The 15,750-nt window shown below is 53.8% G+C and overlaps 1 protein-coding gene across 1 annotated transcript in view; it reads right to left on the reverse strand.

Moving 5' to 3' along the window:
* The window catches only part of OLFM1 (olfactomedin 1), a 36,328-nt gene extending 34,100 nt beyond the window's left edge, over nt 1–2,228 (reverse strand). Inside the window, exon 1 of the mRNA XM_050981078.1 lies at nt 2,082–2,228. Coding sequence (XP_050837035.1) covers nt 2,082–2,147 — 66 coding nt within the window. The 5' untranslated portion in view covers nt 2,148–2,228. The remainder of the gene's footprint in view (nt 1–2,081) is intronic.
* Between the last annotated feature and the right edge of the window lie 13,522 nt (nt 2,229–15,750).

The raw sequence follows: 15,750 nt of genomic DNA on the forward strand, positions 1-15,750 counted from the left end.
TTTTACCCTCTTTTTCCCTTTGTTTTCTCTTGGTTTTCCCCCTCTTTTTCCTCTTGTTTCCCCCTCTTTTCCCCTTGGTTTTCCCCTCTTTTCCCCCTCTTTTTCCCCTGTTTTTCCCTTGGTTTTTCCTCTTGTTTCCCCCTGTTTTTCCCTTGCTTTTCCCCCTCTTTTCCCCCTGTTTTTCCCTTCATTTCCCCCCCGTTTTTCCCTTGGAGACCCCCCCAGGGCAGCGCCATGCCGCCAAGGCCGCCCAGGGGCTGACAGCCCCCAGTGCCCAGGCTGTGCTGTGACCCCCGGGGCACAGCAGGAGGGGCACTGAGGTGACACCCCTGTCACCCCCCCAAGGGTGGCCACCCCCAGCCATGCCCTGGTGGCCAGCAGCTGCCGCGCTGGTGGCCCTGGCTCTTTGTCCAGCGCGGCGCATGCGCTCCCTCAGCATCCTCACACACAATGGGCTGCTCCTCCTGGCTGCTTCCTCCCCACCCTCCTCATCCCCACAGCCCCCGGATTGCTCGGCTTCTCCCCCTCCCCATCCTCCCTTTCCTCTGGAATTGAGGCAGCTCTGGGCTCTCCTGGCTGGGGGCAGCAGGAATCCTGCCAAGCCAAAAGGCTCCAGGGGCTCCAACTTCGGCAGGAGGGCAGCGGCAGGGAGAGCTTTGTCACTGGGAGAAAGGGAAAAATCATCTCCACGAAGCACCCAGGATGAGAGCCCAGCTGCTAATTGCTCCTGCACTGAGAAGCCTCCATTCCCCTCCTATTTATAGCTGCTTTTTCTTCCCATTTCTTTTTTTTTCTTTGTGCTTCCAGGCAGCACCACAATTAACCCCACAATCTAGAGCATCCTCTTGCAATTACTTTTTTTTTCTTCCTCTCCTCAGCCACTGGTGAAAAAAAACCCACCCAAAACACAAAAGACAATCGCCCCTGCCTGCCTCTCTCCCCAGGCAGCCTCAAGAAGTCAAATGGAGTTTGAATTCCACTTGCAAGGGATGGATTTTGGGTGTCTCCTTTCCTCCCCCCATAACCCCACGACTCCCTCAGCCCAGGGGCTGGGACAGCAAAGAAAACCACGAAAATCCAGGCAAAAAAACCCAAAACCCCCAAAAAAACCAGCAGGTGGAGTGGAGAGAGGGGCGGGATAAATAAACTGCCCCCGTCTCCCACCCGGCTGTCACAGAGGCCAACATTTAAATGTCACCTAAAAGCAGCCCGGCCACCCCCGCACGAGGAGCCGGCGGGGCGGAGGGGTGACAAGGAGGGACAGCACTCCCACCTGGTCCTTGTGGCCACCCGGGCCAGCAGCTCCCACCCCGCCCTGGGGTCCCGCAGCCCCCCAGGTGAGCCGGGGGAGGTGACCCCAGCCCCTCCCGCTATGGGGGTCCCACGGCCCGACCCCCCCCCCCCAGGGCAGTTCCGACAGTGCCCAGGTGCGGGGCAGGGCACAGGTGATGCCCGGGGAAGGGGCGGCTCGGCAGGTGCAGCATCCCCGGGCAGGTGCATCATCCCGGGGGCAGGTGCAGCATCCCCGGGCAGGTGCATCATCCCCGGGCAGGTGCATCATCCCCGGGGCAGGTGCATCATCCCCGGGGCAGGTGCAGCATCCCCGGGCAGGTGCAGCATCCCGGGGGCAGGTGCATCATCCCCGGGCAGGTGCATCATCCCCGGGGCAGGTGCATCATCCCCGGGGCAGGTGCATCATCCCCGGGGCAGATGCAGCATCCCGGGGGCAGGTCCATCATCCCGGGGCAGGTGCAGCATCCTCGGGGTAGGTGCAGCATCCCCGGGGCAGGTGCATCATCCTGGGGCAGGTGCAGCATCCCCGGGGTAGGTGCAGCATCCCCGGGCAGGTGCATCATCCCCGGTGCAGGTGCATCATCCCCGGGGCAGGTGCAGCATCCCGGGGCAGGTGCAGCATCCCGGGGGCAGGTGCAGCATCCCCGGGGCAGGTGCATCATCCCCGGGGCAGGTGCAGCATCCCCCCGGGGCAGGTTCCTGTGCTGCTCTCGAGGTTTAGCAGAAAATGGCGTTGGGGAGAAAGGGAGAGGAGGAGGGGGAGTAGGGAAAGGAAGAGCTGGACCTACTTGGGTGAGTTCTGTGCCCATCAGGATGAGGAAGCAGAGGGTCAGCAGCTTGCTTGCCGGTTGCATCTCTCGCAGCCCGTTCTAGGCAGCTCGCATACAGATCACCTCCGGGCGAGCCTCCCCTGCGCCGTCCCCGAGCCTCGCTGCCTCCTCACTCCTTTATTCTTATTAATATTTTAATTTATATACAAAAAAAAAAATTAAAAAAAAAAAAAAAAGACAACGGAATGCTATTAAAAAAAACCGGCAAAAATAATATTAAAAAAACAGCCTGGTTTTGAGGGTGGCTCTCAGCACCCTCGGGAAGCGATGCCAGAAATCTGCTCAGCAGAGCCTTCACTTTGCATATTTATTGGGATCCCAGTTTTTCTCCTCTGCTCTCGGTGCTGGCTGTCTGGTAATTTATTTAATTTTTTTTTTTTTTTTAATGGCTCCCTTGCTCCAGAGACATTTGCGAGGAGAAATTCAGCGGAGCACGCAGTGATTATCTCTGCTATTGCCAAAAGTTTGCCTGGAAAAGGGGGGTGATGGGGAGAGGACAGGGATTTAAAAAAAAAAAAAAAAAAAGGAAAAAAAAAAGAAAAAGAAAGGAATTGGTAGGGCTGGCTACTAGCAGGGGATGGCTGTGGAACAGGATGTGACATCAAGTAAGGCGGGGGAAATTTAACTAAACACGGCAGAGGGAGAGGGGGGAAGCAGGCGCGGGAGCGCGGCTGAGGCTGAGGGCACCCCGCGGGGAGCAGGGGGTTAAAACCATCCTTAACCCCTCCTGCATTCCCATCCTGAACTGCTTCCTAATCCCCATCCTAATCCTCATCCTTATTCCCATCCTAATCTCTATTCTTCATTCCCATCCTGAACTGCATCCTTAATTCCCATCCTTATTCCCATCCTAATCCCCATCCTTCATTCCCATCCTTATTCCCATACTTAACCCCCTCCTTCATTCCCATCCTGAACAGCATCCTTAATTCCCATCCTTATTCCCATCCTAAATCCCATCCTTAACCACATCCTGAACCACATCCTTAATTCCCATCCTTAATTCCCATCCTTATTCCCATCCTGAGCCCTGAACCCCTTCCTTATCCCCACCCTTAACCCCATCTCCTTAATTCCCATCCTTATCCCCATCCTTAACCCCATACTTAATTCCCATCCTGAACAGCATCCTTATCCCTATCCTTATCCCCATCCTTAATTCCCATCCTGAACAGCATCGTTATCCCTATCCTTAACCCCGTCCTTAATTCCCATCCTTATTCCCATCCTGAGCCCTACCCTGAACCCCATCCTTATCCCCATCCTTAACCCCATCTCCTTAATTCCCATCCTTAATTCCCATCCTTATCCCCATCCTTAACCCCATCCTTCATTCCCACCCTGAACCCCATCCTTAATTCCATCCTGAACCCCATCCTTATTCCCATCCTTAATTCCAACACTTAATTCCCATCCTTATTCCCATCCTTATTCCCATCCTCAATCCCATCCTTAATTACCATCCTCAATCCCATCCTTATTCCCATCCTTATTCCCATCCTTATTCCCATCCTTATTCCCATCCTCAATCCCATCCTTAATTCCCATCCTTCATTCCCACCCTGAACCCCATCCTTAATTCCATCCTGAACCCCATCCTCAATCCCATCCTTAATTCCCATCCTTATTCCCATCCTGAACCCCATCCTAATTCCTATCCTTATTCCCATCCCCAATCCCACCCTGAGCCCCCTCCCGGAGTGCCCCTGATCTCTGGGATCCCTCGGGGCAGGGGGATGCCCAGGGATCTGATCCCCCAAACCATCCCTCAGGGCAGGGGGATGGCCAGGGATCTGATCCCCCAAACCATCCCTCAGGGCAGGGGGATGCCCAGGGATCTGATCCCCCAAATCCCAAACCAGCCCCGGGGGGGTCCCAGCTCCATCCCCTGCCCGGCTCAGCCCCCCGGGGGTTGTGAGGATCCTTTTGTCACACTCCAACCTCCCCTGCTGGCACTCCGGGGGCTGCAGGCGGTGCCCACCCCTCCCTGGCAGGTTCTGCCCCTCATTTCCCTCTCTCACACCCCCTGCATGCTTCCCAACCCCCAGGTTCTTCCAGGAACCCAGGAATATTATGGAATATTTCAGTCCGTGCTGCTGTGAGTGAAAAGCGTCACCCCTCCTGCTCCAGAGATGATCTCAGTGATTGTTTAACCACACAACAGAAATCCCACAGTCAGCAGAGCCCCCAGCAGAGGATTTCCCCCTGATTGCTCCAGGATTCCTGCAGCTGGAGCCCTTGGAAGCGGAGCAGGACACGGGGTCTGTGCAGGGATGAGCTGATGCTTTCCAAGTTCTGCCATCACAGAGCTCAGCAGGAACCAGGAAATTTGTGGCTGAGCCTCCGTGGGGACAAAAAGCTGAGAGGAAAGTGGAAAAAAGCTTTCTGTGTCTTTGCATCAGCAAATATTTCAGGGGAAGTTGTGCCAGTCCTCCTCGGGGGGTTTTAGCAGCTCCAGCCAGGGAATCATCCCATCCCTTTCAGGAGAGCTTGGAGAAGGCAGCAGGGATGTCTGACTGTCCCACAGAGATCCCTCCTGAGATCCTTCCCTCAGCACCTGCCTTTAAACTCGGTGCTTCAGAGCCCATAAAAGCTGGGGACTTTTAAAAAAAGCATTAAACTCCTCTTGACTTCATGGAGAGCAGCACAAGGAGGCCAAAAGCATCAGTGGAGCTCCGGGGTTTGAACACCTCCTCCCCTGGCACCTCGGGATTGAGGTGTTTGATTGCCACAGGCACCACCTTCCCCCTGGCAGGGATCACAGCAGGGCAAAAAAAAAATAAAATATCCCCAAATTCGGAGGAAGGAGGAGGAGGAGGAGAGAATTCCACGTGGCTCTGTGGGTATTTCACTGTTTCAAGTGCTTCCAAAATTTACCTGAGCAGCTCCTCATCAACCCCGGCCACGAGGCAGAGGCAGCACGGGGCTGGTGCAGCTCAGGAGGCTCCAGGTGCAGCCAAGGCTTTAAAGAGATGGGAGAGAGGCAGGACCCAGCAAGGAGAGCTCGTTTCACAAAAAAAATATTCAACAAACCAGCTCAGCTTCACCTGGAAAGCTGCTGTGCCCGTGGAGGATGATTTCAGTTTGGTTCAGAGCTCAGAGATGAAACCCCAGCTTGTTTTACACAGGCGAGGCTCTGAAATGGACTTTTCCCAAAGCACCAAAGGGGAATCTCATTTTTCCCCCCTCCTTTGGGTTTATACACATCCATTTTTACTGACCTTCATGGCTTGCACTTGGGCAAAACCAGCAGCCCTGCAATTGGTGTAATTAATTCCTCTTTTGAAGTGTTTCTCAAGGAATATCAGCGGCCTCACGATCACACTGGAGCTCCAGAGGGGGAGGCCCTGGATGCTCCTTCCCCCAGGGAACAGCCCTGCCCCAGGGAGCTCCACTCCCAGGGCAGAAATCAGAGAAACCAGGAGGAGAAAAAGGGGGGAAAAAAAAAAATCACCCAGTGGGAGCACAGCTCGGATCTTTTGATTCCAACAGTGTCTTCCTCAGACTTTGAAAAATACCTCCTTGAAATTGGGAAGGAGTTCAAGGTCTGGAGAACCTCTGCCCGTGGAGTGTGACTAAAGAGGCTCCAGCTTTTTCCCTGGGAGAAGGGAGAGCTGGCAGGAGGCTGCAGGGGGAAGCTTTCTGTACATGAAGGCTCTTTTATCTCCTAAAAAAAAACCCCAGCAAAGCAAGAGTCCACAGTTTGGAGTAGAAATAGGGCCTGGGGTGGTTTTTATTCCCCTCAGGGGAGGAGAACCAGGCTGTGGAATAACTCAGCTGAAGGCACGGTGCCTTCTGCAGCAGTTCCAGCAGAACCAAGAGCCTGCCCAGAGCTGTCCCTGCTCCTCCAGGAGGGAGAACTGAGGTCCCTCCCTGCCCAGAGCTGTCCCTGCTCCTCCAGGAGGGAGAACAGAGATTCCTCCCTGCCCAGAGCTGTCCCTGCTCCTCCAGACAGGAGAACAGAGATTCCCCCTGCCCAGAGCTGTCCCTGCTCCTCCAGGAGGGAGAACAGAGATTCCCCCCTGGAACTCTGGCTCTGAGATGGAGGAGAGGAGACAAAACCGCGTCTGCTTCCTCTTCTTGATGGATGGGATGAGCTGGAGGCCAGGACTTGGCTCTCCTGAGCCTGATGTCCTCTGCAGCGGCTGCCAGGACACAGAAATGGACAGCAGTGACATCAGGGGGTGACAGGGGAGGACAGGGGACATCAGGGGATGGCAGGGACAGCAGTGACATCAGGGGATGGCAGGGAAGGGCAGGGAAGGGTAGGGGACATCAGGGAAGAGCAGAAGATGACAGGGGAGAGCCGGGGACATCAGGGGACATCAGGGAATGGCAGGGGACATCAGGGGATGTGAAGGGGTGGCAGGGGAGAGCAGGGGACCTCAGGGGATGGCAGGGACAGCAGTGACATCAGGGGATGGCAAGGGATGGCAGGGGATATCAGGGAAAGGCAGGGGACATCAGGGGATGGCAGGGACATCAGGGGACATCAGGGGATGGCAGGGGAGAGCAGGGGACATCAGGGGATGCCAGGGGATGGCAGGCAGCCCCTTCCTCTTGCTGGAAACCAAAAGCCCCTGCAGAGACCTGTCCCACCCCTGTCCCTGTCCCTTACCTCGGACAGCTCCCTCCTTCTGTCCCAGTGACCTCCCGGCCCCTCCCGGGCCCATCCCGAATTCCCAGGGCGTTTCACACCAGTCCCAGGCTGTGTTTGCCCTTCCTCTCTGCTTCACTTGTGCTTTTCCCCCTTCATCCAATCCTTCAGTCCGAGCCTCACAGCTGGAAATTTTGGTTTTGCTGCTTGTGAAGAGCAGAACGCTGCTTTTGATGGGTTTTATTATCCAAATAATCCCAGGAGCTGAGCAAAGGAGATAAAACCCCACGCCAGGCGTACCTGAACTGTCTGAGGCAGCTCCTCTGCAAACATCCCCTCCCTGCCCGGCGCTTTAAAGTTGTTTTTTGCACCTCGGAAAGGGAATGAATTCCACATTAGCGGCTTTTAAAGGGTTTTTTGCAGCTTCCCTGAACTCACACGAGGTTCATCATCACCATAACAAACTGCTGCCCGAGCCAATTCCCGGGGTTTTGGGCACCGGGAGGGAATCCAGGCATTTTTGTACCAACAAATGGGGTCAAAAAGGAGGCTCAGAACCCGCAGCAGAGCCCGAGAGAGCCCGAGGCAGCCAGGGAAGTTTGGCTGTGCAGCTCTGCCTGATCTCCTCCAAAATAACATCTCCTTCCTCGCTTTGGGAGGTTTCAGAGGGAAAAGGAGGTGGGAAAGGTGAGGCTGGAGTGGTTTGGCAGATTTTACCCCTTGGTTTGTGGTGCACAGCTGAGGGCTGAGTTTCCATGGTGTTCCTGGGGGGCAGATCTTGGGTGGAAAAAGCAGGATTTGCTGCACTCAAGGTTCTGCCACCTCGGAGGTTTTCCAAATAGTGAAAAGGTGCAAAAAAATAAAATAAAATAAAATTTTTAAAACATTAAAAACATGACCGATAATCCCTGAATTTCCAGGAGCGCTACGGGCTCAAAGGAAGGAAAATGCAGAGAGCAGCTTCTGTTGGTAAAACCCCAAGCCTGGCCTGGTTTGGGTTCAGTTTTCAGCCACCTGCTGAGAACTTTGGAGTCAAAATCAGCCTTCCCCAAGCCCAGATTGCACCTTGGACCACCTAGCCCTGAAATGTCTGTAATTTCAGCCCTGCACAGGGTGGCACACACATTGCACTGGGTGGAGCAGGTGCTGCTGAGGGTGGAACACACCCAGAACACCAGGCACCCTTGGGGCTGGGGGAGCTGCAGGGTTTGGACTCTGATTCGCCCTAATTTGAAACCTGATTTCCTAAGGGAATGAAGCCTGTGACATCCCACTCTGGATGCATGCCCATGGATGCTGCCTGGCCATTTGCTTGGACAATTCTCTTATTTTTTTATTTTTTTTTTTAATTTCAGAGCTCCAGGGTTTGTTTCAATGGAATGGGGGGAAATTGAGATTCCTTCCCTCCCCAGATGAGTCCATGTGGGAGATTAATTTCCAGTACAAGTCCATGAGTCTGGGGAATCTGAGCTGACCCAGCACTTTCCCCCAAACCACTCCTGGAAATGAACCAGATAAGGGCAGGAAGCACCAAAAATCACTCAGGCTGAACTCTGCTCTACCCAAGGACAAAGCCCATCTCAGTTTAATTAGGAGCTGATTAAAGTCCAGAGGGGATTTCAGCTTTGCTGACCTCCCTGTGGCTCTGCTCCCCAGTTCATCCCACAGACCCCAGTGCTGCTGCTGCTCCCAGGCAATCCCAAACCTGGGGTCTGACAGGAATGGGGGATTTGTCTTTCCACACCAGCTGTGGGGCTGCTGGTGGATAAAACCAGCTGAGAACTTTGGGTGATAAAGGAAACCACGGGAAGGATTCCACTGATTGATGAATGGGAAAAGATATTTTCTTTTACAAATAAACTCTAGGTTTGCTGAGAAAGGAAATTAGGGGTTGAGAGATGAAAGAAACAATGGGGAATGAAAACACCTAAATTCCATAAGAATTAAAAATGGAAAGGGAGGGTTGGACATTAGAGGGGAATCTTTGGGTGCTCTGGGGAGTCTGAACCTCTCAAGTACCTCAGAAATGGGGAAAAACCCCTAAATTCCATAAGAATTAAAAATGGAAAGGGAGGGTTGGACATTAGAGGGGAATCTTTGGGTCAGGTGCTCTGGGGAGTCTGAACCTCTCAAGTGCCTCAGAAATGGGGAAAAATCCCTAAATTCCATAAGAATTAAAAATGGAAAGGGAGGGAGGGTTGGACATTAGAGGGGAATCTTTGGGTCAGGTGCTCTGGGGAGTCTGAACCTCTCAAGTGCCTCAGAAATGGGGAAAGAGAGAAGGGAAATGAGGCTGGAAATTGGGATAAAAAGGAGGCTGAGTCCTTCAAAAAGGGGAGACACCCCAGGGGATGCCCCATGGCCTCTGCCTTTATTCCAATAAAGCCAAAGGTCTCCTCTGTCTCCTTTTTAGACACAACCCTCTGGTGTCTGTGGGTTGATTTTCCTGACAGATCTGTGACTGAGCCCCGGTTCTGCCCCCACCCAGCTGGGTGCCAGGAGATCAGCAGAGCTGTGCCAGGAGCCAGCAGGGCACAGCTGGGCTGCAACAATGCTGAGAGCAGAATTCCTGCCAGAATTCCCTGCAGCTGATGCACTCCAGAGCCACAAACCTCAGGGGGAAGAGGCAGCAGCCACCCCCAGCTGGCACAGACCGCAGCTTGCCCCTCGTTCAGGGTGGCACCTTCACCCCACGGATCTCCAGAGCTCGGGGCAGGGTTTGGGGGAGATTTCTGTGGCCCTGCTGGAGCTCAGCTGTGCCCACCCCAGGCTGATGCCAACACCCCGAGCCCTGGCCAGCCCCAGGTCCGTGAACTCTGCCGGGATCCGGAGCCAAGCCCGGCCATAAACAGCACTTAGCGATGCATAATATATGGAAATGGCTCATGCTGAGCTTTTAGACGGAGAAGGGCTCTTTTTTCTCCCTCTTAATACTATTATAACATTCTCCTGCAGCCACGGAAGCACTGCCATAAATATTTAAGAGGAGGTTGAAAAGACCCAGCCTGTGAGGTTTGAATATTTATGGCCACCAAACCCTTGACCTTTAGATTTAGGGTGCAGCATCCAGCAACCAGCCTCATTTCACTGTGCACCGCAGGTCGCCTGGGGATCAAACCTGAGCTGAAACCTTGGAAGCATTTAGCACTTTTAAGGTTTCTAGTGGTAAGCAGAGTGCCATAAATAGGGATTTCAGGATTTCAAGAGCCTGCCCAGAGCAGCAGGAGGAGAACAGAGGTTTCCCCTGCCCAGAGCTGCACCCTGCTCCTCCAGGAGGAGAAGAGAGGAGGGGTGGGCACAGGGCTGGGATTCCCAAGGCACAAATTCCCTCTGAGCCTCGATTTTCCAGCCTCTTCAGCAGGGTGAGAAACAGCACTGGGATAAATGGACAAGAGCTGGTGAAAGCAGAGAAAAATGAAATCCCAGGAATCCCAGGAATTATTGGCTTGGGGGATTCCTCCAGCCAGTTCTGCTGCTGTGGATTTATCCCACTACGGTGCTGGGTGCCCGTAAGGCTCAGCTCGGTGTGCTCAGCCAAATCCAGGCCTCAGCTCCTTCATTCAGGATTTTCCATTCCAGCCTGAATGCCTCAATCAGAGCCAATCAGAGATTTTTCAGAGCCCCTGTGCTTCTCAGCTGGCAGTGGAGTTGTTGTTTGTTCCATTTTTTTGGGGGAGGATCGTGACTCACGCTCGCTGCTGTCGAGTCGCAGCCTCGCGTTCCCAACGCTTCCCTCCTCAAAATCCAGTCTGGAAGGGGGCTGATCCCATCCTGCACAGGGATCAAAAGGGAATTTCCAATACCTCCCTCCTCTGCACCCCAGAAAATTCCCCACAAACTGGGCAGGGAGGACAAAGGAGCTGCTGGGACTGGCGCAGGCCCGCGGTGGACGCACAACATCCATGCACGAATTTGTGGTGTTTATTTGGTCAGGGAAAGGCAGGAGCCTCTCAGAAGCTCAAAAGCCCTTCAGATCTATTTGCAGTCAGCAATTTGAAAGGCTCCTCTGATGTATTTGCATATTTAAAAACAAGAGGGAGGCGAGGAGATGAAAGGGAGGAGCTGGTGCCAGGCAAGGGCTGCCCTGCAGACCCCACAAAGGTGGCACCTGCTGAAATCCCATCCAAACCACAGCAAAAGGCAAAATCTGTGCATTTTAAAACCCATTTTAGTTCCGTTTTGACCTATTCCTACCCTCCCTTTTTTTTTCCCCCTCCAGATTTGGGTTGTTTTTCCTGGCAGAGCACGTGGCAGGGCTGGAGCTGCAGGTGTGAGTGGTGGGGTTGGGGCAGCTCCTGCTTTTTATCTGGAGCCTGTGTGTCACCAGCCAGGCATGAGCAGGCAGCAAGGCTTTATCTGGTGTCACCAGCCAGGCATGAGCAGGCAGCAAGGCTCCAGAGCTGCTCACAGCTTGCTGGGGCTGGTGACAAAAGCTGGTGGCTCCATTTGGACTGTCACACTCTCAGAGGGTGATGCCACCCCCAGCCCTGGCTTTGCAGCTGAGTTTTTGTGTGTTTTCTTCTGCCCTCTCTCCATCTTCCCCATCCAGCCAGCTGCCAGGGGGGAATCCACGGGGCAAATGTGCTTTTAGGGCTTTCCTGCTGATGAGGTTTGCCGTGATTTGCTGCTCCTGGATTAATTACAGCACTAACGACCGTCCACCAGGTGCCTGTCACAAATTATCTGTGGGAACTGGACAGCACTTCCCTGATATTCCCAGTTTCCCGCTCTGGAACTGCTCCTGCTGCTCCATTAGCTGGAAAATAAACAAACCCAGAGCCAAGCTGGCTGTGTGCCCGCTGCTGGGAACCTGCTGGAAGAGGAGGAAGATCCAATATTGCAATGAATAATCCACTGGGCTGTGGGGGGAGGTGCTCCAGTGTCTGCAGCCCTTTGCAATGGGCTCAGAGCTGCCTTTCAGAGCCAGCCAAAAGCTTGGAGACCCCCAGGGTCTGCCTTTCTCCCCCTGGGAACATCCTCCAGCGCTGCTGGCAGCTCCACTCTTCCCATCTCATTTCCTCATGGAGACACTGACCCAGAGAAGCTTTTTGCCATCCTGGAAACTCCTTGGTGTGCACAACCAGGCTGCACCTTTGGGTGCTCAGAGGCTGGAGCCTTCCCTTGGGCCTTTCAATCCAATCCCAAGAGGTTTGGGGTTTTTGGGTTTTTTTTTTGGTTTTTTTTTTTTTTGTTTTGGTTTTTTTGGGTTTTTTTTTTAAAGGAAATAACCTCAAAATCCCTCTCCAGTTTGGATGGTGCCAGGGCTCCTGGGGGTGGAGCTGGCACAGAGGCAAGGCTGCTGCTTGTCCTTGCTTCCCCAGGAAACTCCTGCCTGCCAAAGCAGCCAGGGATGGTTCCTGCAGCCTGGGGAGCCAGAAAAACCAACTGGAATGATGGGGTTTGTGTGGAGATAACTGGGAGATGCCCAGATGGGAAGAGCTGTGTGGATCACTGCAGGATTTAGGGGGTGGAAGAAGGATTCATGTGGGAGGGGCTGTGGGATGCAAAGAAACCCATCCTGGCTTTTGGGGGATTCAAATTGTTGGGGTCCAGCTCTCATTTGGGGTGAAAAAGGCAAAGAAAAGCCCTGAGAGGTGGAGCCAGAGGTGTCTGTGTCCCCAAAGGGTCTGTCCCTCTCCTGCTGCCTTTGGGAGCCCCTTCAATAAACTTGGCAGAGGGAAATGTCTCCTCAGAGCCACAGAAAGTTTTCCTCAGAGCCAGCCAAGGTGCACCTGGGGAATCCTGGATTTGGGAATGTTCCCACCCTTCCCAGGATTTCTGTCACTCCAGCCCCATCCCTGAGCCTGCTGGGCAGGGAGGGAGCTCTGGGGAGGTCCCTGGGCATCCATCCCTCCCCTCCTGCTGGCCCAGCATCTGTGGGGTTGGTGCTCCAGCTCCCTGGATTTTCCTTCCCTGCCTGGAAAGGAGCAGGGATGGAGCTGAGGCAGGAAGGGGAAGGTTATGTCCCTCAACCTTTGAGGGTTTGGCTGGGAGCTCTGGTGTTTATTGTGCCATCATCCCTTTAAACCTTTTCCTCCTCCCCAATAACCCAAACAGAGCCATAAAACTCCAGCCTGAGGAGGACAAATAATTCCCTTTATGGCCTATCCTGAGCCTGATTTCTTGATTTCTTCTGATTTCGTGGAAATCTCCATGGGAGCATCACAGCTTCTCTCTGCTGCCCTGCTGCCACCCTGCCTGGGGTGACAGTCCCCAGGGTGGCACCTGAGGAGCCCTGAAGGTCATTTCAGAGCAATCCCAGCCCAGCCACCCCTCAGGGCTCTGGCTGCTCACAGTGACCCCCAGATGTGTCACAAAGTCTCTGTTCCCAGCCTGGCACTCGAAGGAGGAGTCAGAGCTCTTCAGTTCTCAGTCTCAAGGTTGTTTATTGTTCCTTATCTATAAAATTCTCTCTCCTGTCCTGCTGAGGTCTGTCCAGCAGGACAGACAGAGGCACTCTGCCTGCCCCTGGGCAGTGTTGTTATCTTTTATACTAAAAACTCCCTGTACAATATTTACAATCACTTCCCAATCCCCATCACCTCTGTTAGACACTGAGCTTCTACCCTAAACCAACCCAAAAGTGCCACCATCACAGCAGAATCTGGAGGCCAAGAAGAAGGAGAAAGGCTGGACATGCCCAGATCCCTCCATCTTTCCCCCTGATTTAAAAAAAACCCTAAAATTCTATTTTTTAGAATTTCTAAAAACCCCAAAAATCTATTTTTCACCCTGTGATAAATCCACTATCATTCTACTCAGGCTTTCATGGCTTGCAGATCCTCGTGTAACGTTGGTAATTTGCTCCATGGGTCACAATCAAAACCACTTGGGCTCTGTGCCAGGCTCTCTGAGCCCCCCAGGACAGCCAGAGGGATGTCCTGAATTCCACCTGCCAGAGGGATGTCCTGAATTCCACCTGCCAAACCCTCTCCAGTCTGACACTGAGCCTGATTCCCTCCCCTGCCCTGGGGGAGAATGGAGAGCTCAGGCCACCAAAGGAGCTAAACTGCTGTTTTCACTGCCTCAGAGCCACTGCAACAGCTCTTTTTAAAAAATTAAATGCTTGCATCCAGTTGTATTTGCACTGAGTGATGCCCTTATCACTTCAAATCACTGTTTTTCAAACCCTCTGGGGCACCAGCAGCGAGCAGAGGGCCCAGGTCAGATGTGGAGCTCCTGGCTTGTTTGGGAAAGGCCGGGCTGCCACTGCATTAATGAACCCTGTAAATCCCAGCCCGTGGTTAAACAAGAGGGGGGAGAAGCAGGAGAAGGCAGCAGGGCCTTTCCCCCCTTCCTCCTGAGAGCTTTGCAGCTGCAGGGGAATGTGTGTCAGTGCTGGCACTCGCCAGCTTGGGGGACAGAAGGTTCCCATCCAAATATTGCTTCTTCAGAGGCTCCGGCTGCTCCCCAGAGATTCCCCTGGAAATTCCTAAAGCCCGGACTCAGGCTGCCTTGGGAGGCACTCACAGGAATGTTTTTAGTGATTAAAAAGGAAATAAAAGAGGCAAGAAGGAGGTGGAGAGAGCCAGGGTGCTGTGAGTGCTCCCTGCAGGGCTGGGGGGGGACGGGGACAGGCTCTGCTGCCTGTCACAGGCTCCCAAATGCTCAGGGACATCTCTTGGTGTGTCACTGACCCCTCAGAGTGCCCAGGATGACACCCCAGCCCTGGGAGGGTTTCTCAGCCCCTCAGAAGGTGCTGTTTTCCTGTTCATATCCCAGGGAAGGGAGCTGGACAGATGGCTTGGCTGGGCCTGTGGGTTTTTCCTGCTGTCTCCCTTTCCTCTCCATCTGTCCCCAGGGCCTCTCTTTTTCACAGCCCTGCTCTGAAGAACTCCTGCCTTTGCCATTCCATCCCTGGGTGAGCTCCTTTCCCCTGCAGGCACTGGGGCAGGGCCCCTCCAGGGGTGATTGAACAGCTGGGGAAGGGTCAGACATCCCAACCAGAGCAGGATCCAAGCCCTGCCCAGGATAAGCCCCTGCTGCTGACCCACAGGCACTGAGGATCACAGAATCACAGAATCACAGAATTTCTAGGTTGGAAGGGACCTTTAAGATGTTCTAACAGCTCAAGTGCCACATCCAGTCTTTTTTTGAACACATCCAGGGATGGTGACTCCACCACCTCCCTGGGCAGATGATTCCAGTATTTGATCACTCTTTCTGTGAAAAACTTCCTCCTTAATTCCAGCCTGTATCTCCCTTGGCACAGCTTGAGACTGTGTCCTCTTGTTCTCTCTGTTGTTGCCCGGAGAAAGAGCCCGACCCCAGCTCAGCACAGCCACCCTTCAGGAAGGTGAAGAGAGTGATAAGGTCACCTCTGAGTCTCCTTTTCTCCAGGCTGAACAATCCCAGCTCTCTCAGTCGTTCCTCATACATTTTGTGTTCCCAGCCCCTCACCAGCCTCGTTGCTCTCCTTTGGACACGCTCAAGCATCTCAATGTCCCTCCTAAACTGAGGGGCCCAGAACTGAACACAGCACTCCAGGTGTGGCCTCACCAGTGCTGAGTACAGGGGAAGAATGACCTCCCTGCTCCTGCTGGCCACACTGTTCCTGATACTGGCCAGGATGCCATTGGCCCTCTTGGCCACCTGGGCACACTGTTGGCTCATGTTCAGCCGACTGTCAGCCAGCACCCCCAGGTCCCTTTCCTCCTGAGCACTGTCCAGCCACACCGTCCCCAGCCTGTAACGTGTCGGGGTTATTGTGGCCAAAGTGCAGGACTCGGCACTTGGACTTATTGAACTTCATCCCATCGGATTCTGCCCGTCCATCCAACCGTTCCAGGTCCCTCTGCAGAGCCCTCCATCCCTCTAACAGATGGACACACGCTCCCAGCTCAGTGTCATCTGCAAATTTGCTAATGAAAGGCTCTAAACCCTCGCCCATATCATAAAGAGCTCCTGGATCAGGAATGACCTGGGGGTTATGCTCTGGTTTCCATTCCTGCTCCTGTGAGATATTTGTATTTCCTACCCCATTTCACGCCTTGGTTCTCACTGCTTGTCCTCTGCAGGAGCTGGGCACTG

The sequence above is a fragment of the Serinus canaria genome, chromosome 17 (genome assembly GCF_022539315.1).
Source record: "Serinus canaria isolate serCan28SL12 chromosome 17, serCan2020, whole genome shotgun sequence".
NCBI classification, from domain to species: Eukaryota; Metazoa; Chordata; class Aves; order Passeriformes; family Fringillidae; genus Serinus; species Serinus canaria.